General features: G+C 35.1%; 1 protein-coding gene across 1 annotated transcript in view; it reads left to right on the top strand.

Moving 5' to 3' along the window:
• Positions 1 to 2,215: 2,215 nt before the first annotated feature.
• The window catches only part of LOC137653753 (cuticle protein 7-like), a 715-nt gene continuing 430 nt past the window's right edge, over positions 2,216 to 2,500 (top strand). The window contains exons 1-2 of the mRNA XM_068387377.1: positions 2,216 to 2,305; positions 2,427 to 2,500. The exon at positions 2,427 to 2,500 is cut by the window's right edge and continues 64 nt beyond it. Coding sequence (XP_068243478.1) covers positions 2,234 to 2,305; positions 2,427 to 2,500 — 146 coding nt within the window. The 5' untranslated portion in view covers positions 2,216 to 2,233. The remainder of the gene's footprint in view (positions 2,306 to 2,426) is intronic.

Genomic DNA, 2,500 nt, shown 5'->3' on the forward strand with positions numbered 1-2,500 from the left:
CTCTCTCATTTTTAATTCTGACATATATAAGGTCATTAAAAAGCTGAACTCATTAATTTCGAAACCGAAATCAAAATAATAAGCATGGGATGGATAGGTCTGAGACTATGAAAACTAAAATGCCACTTTCTCTGAAGAGAAAAAGTATTTAATCAGATAGTCTTTCAAGTTTTATCTTATGCAACAGAAACTTGGAGCCTTACTTAAACCTCAGAACATGAGCTAGTTACAACTCAAAGAGCTATGGAAAGAATAATGATAGGAATAACGCTAGAGAGACAATAAAGAGCAACATGGATACGAGAGCAAATTAAAATAGAGGATGTTCTAACAACATTTAAGGAAAGGAAATGGACATGACTAGGGCATTTAATGAGAATCACATACAATAGACAGACATTAAGAATAACAGAATGGGTCCTTAGAGATTGCAAACGAGGCATGGGAACCAAGAGAAGGCGATAAATTGACGAGATAAGAAAATTTATTGCCAAAGATTGACATAAAAAGGCCACAAACAGACGCGAGTGCAAGGTCATGACTGGGGCCTATGTCCTGCACTGGACAAACTACTGCTGAAAATATACATTCATATAAAGACATCAAATTCATTGAAGAGATATAATAATCATTTCTTATCTAAAGTTAAAAATTAATCTAGTATGACTACTTTAGTTTATATAATCAAATATTAAGTTGAATACCTATCAGATAATTTTACTCTACTTCCAGTGATTAAACTGCATATAATAACTAACACAAACTTGTATCAATTAAATTTCTTACATGGATATCCACTTATAGTCGGGGTAGTTAAACAACGAACTATAATGAAATTGCCCTTAAGACTTTACCTAATATTAAAAGAAAACAATTCTATTTTACCCAATATTAAAATAATTTTTTTTTCTAAAATATCAATCAGGATTGATGAAATGAAATAGACTGAAGTACTTGCATGTGTATCTCGTAATACTAAATAAAACAATTAATTTCATTAATCATGATTTTGTATCCTATTGATGTAGTCTTGAAAAAAAAAAAATATTAGACTTTAAAGATTCAATGGATGAAAACTTAGGACGAATATTACACTTAACTGTTCAACGTATTTGGGAACCAGAAGAAAATTTATCATCTACATCGATTAATCATCGAAGAACTTTAGCAATTCATATTATATATATATATATATATATATATATATATATATATATATATATATATATATATATATATATATATATATATATATATATATATATATATATAAGTATCAGTACCACAAACGATCAAAAGGATTTTATAAAATAGAAGACAAAATCACCATAGTAAAAATTACTACGATTTGGAACTACCACAAAACTATCTTCAAGATACTATAAATAAAGTATTTTGGTCAGGATGGGCGGTTCCGCTTCCATCCCATTCCCACACCCACGCCCTTCCCTGACCTACTTACTCCAAGATCCGTCAGACCTACGTTTCAAGGTCACCTCAAACCATCAGCTATAAAAGCTGAGCTTCGACGACTGCTAAACATCATTCCTTCAACGACTCTTCCCTCTCGAACGACTCTTGCAATAACCACCGAGATGTTCGCACAGGTAGGGTCATTGCAAACAGGTGATTTATTCTGTGAAATGTTTCGCTTTCTAGAATGAAGTGATTGATATCGTCAAGTTGCATTAGGGTTGTGGTGGCCGATGTGGTAACATCCCAGACTGGTAAACGCCAGACTGGGGTTCGAGTCCCGCTCAAACTCGTTAGTTTCCTTGGTCGCTGCAATCTCACCATCCTCGGGAGCTAAGGATGAAAGGTTCGGGGAAGCCTATAGGTCTATCTGCTGAGTCATCAGCAGCCATTGCCTGGCCCTCCTTGATCATAGCTTGGGTGGAGAAGAGGGCTTGGTGCTGATAATGTGCATATGGTCAGTCCCTAGCCCATTGTCCTGATCGATAGGGCAATGTCACAGCCCTTTGCCCCTGCCATTCATGAGTGGCCTTTAAACCTTTAAGAGCCTGTGTTTGGCCGGAGGGACCAAGCAATCTATAACAACAACAACAACTACGATATCGTCAACATTGATAAAGAAAACCACACCACTGACCCGTTTTGAATAGATAAAACTTTCATGCACCAAATACTGATATATTTAAAATATCTGAAAGTGATTCTTCTTATATCCTATTTTCACATATTTCTAACTCCTCAGGTTACAATATTTCTGATTATGGCTGGCATAGCTCTCTCTGCTCCCTCCGATTCATATGGTCCATCTAGACATCAACCATCATACAAAGAGGTTTGCAAAATTTCTTGTTTTAACCATATCTGACATATTTTTAGCAATAAAATGCATGTAATTATGAATTGAATAAAGTTAATAATCTCTTTACATCACTCAATCTCTTCTCCACTGACAGGAAGCAAAGCCCTACCAGTATAACTACGCTGTGAAGGATGATTATGCTGGAACAGACTTCGGCCAAACAGAGGA

The sequence above is a fragment of the Palaemon carinicauda genome, chromosome 14 (genome assembly GCF_036898095.1).
Source record: "Palaemon carinicauda isolate YSFRI2023 chromosome 14, ASM3689809v2, whole genome shotgun sequence".
Taxonomy (NCBI): Eukaryota; Metazoa; Arthropoda; class Malacostraca; order Decapoda; family Palaemonidae; genus Palaemon; species Palaemon carinicauda.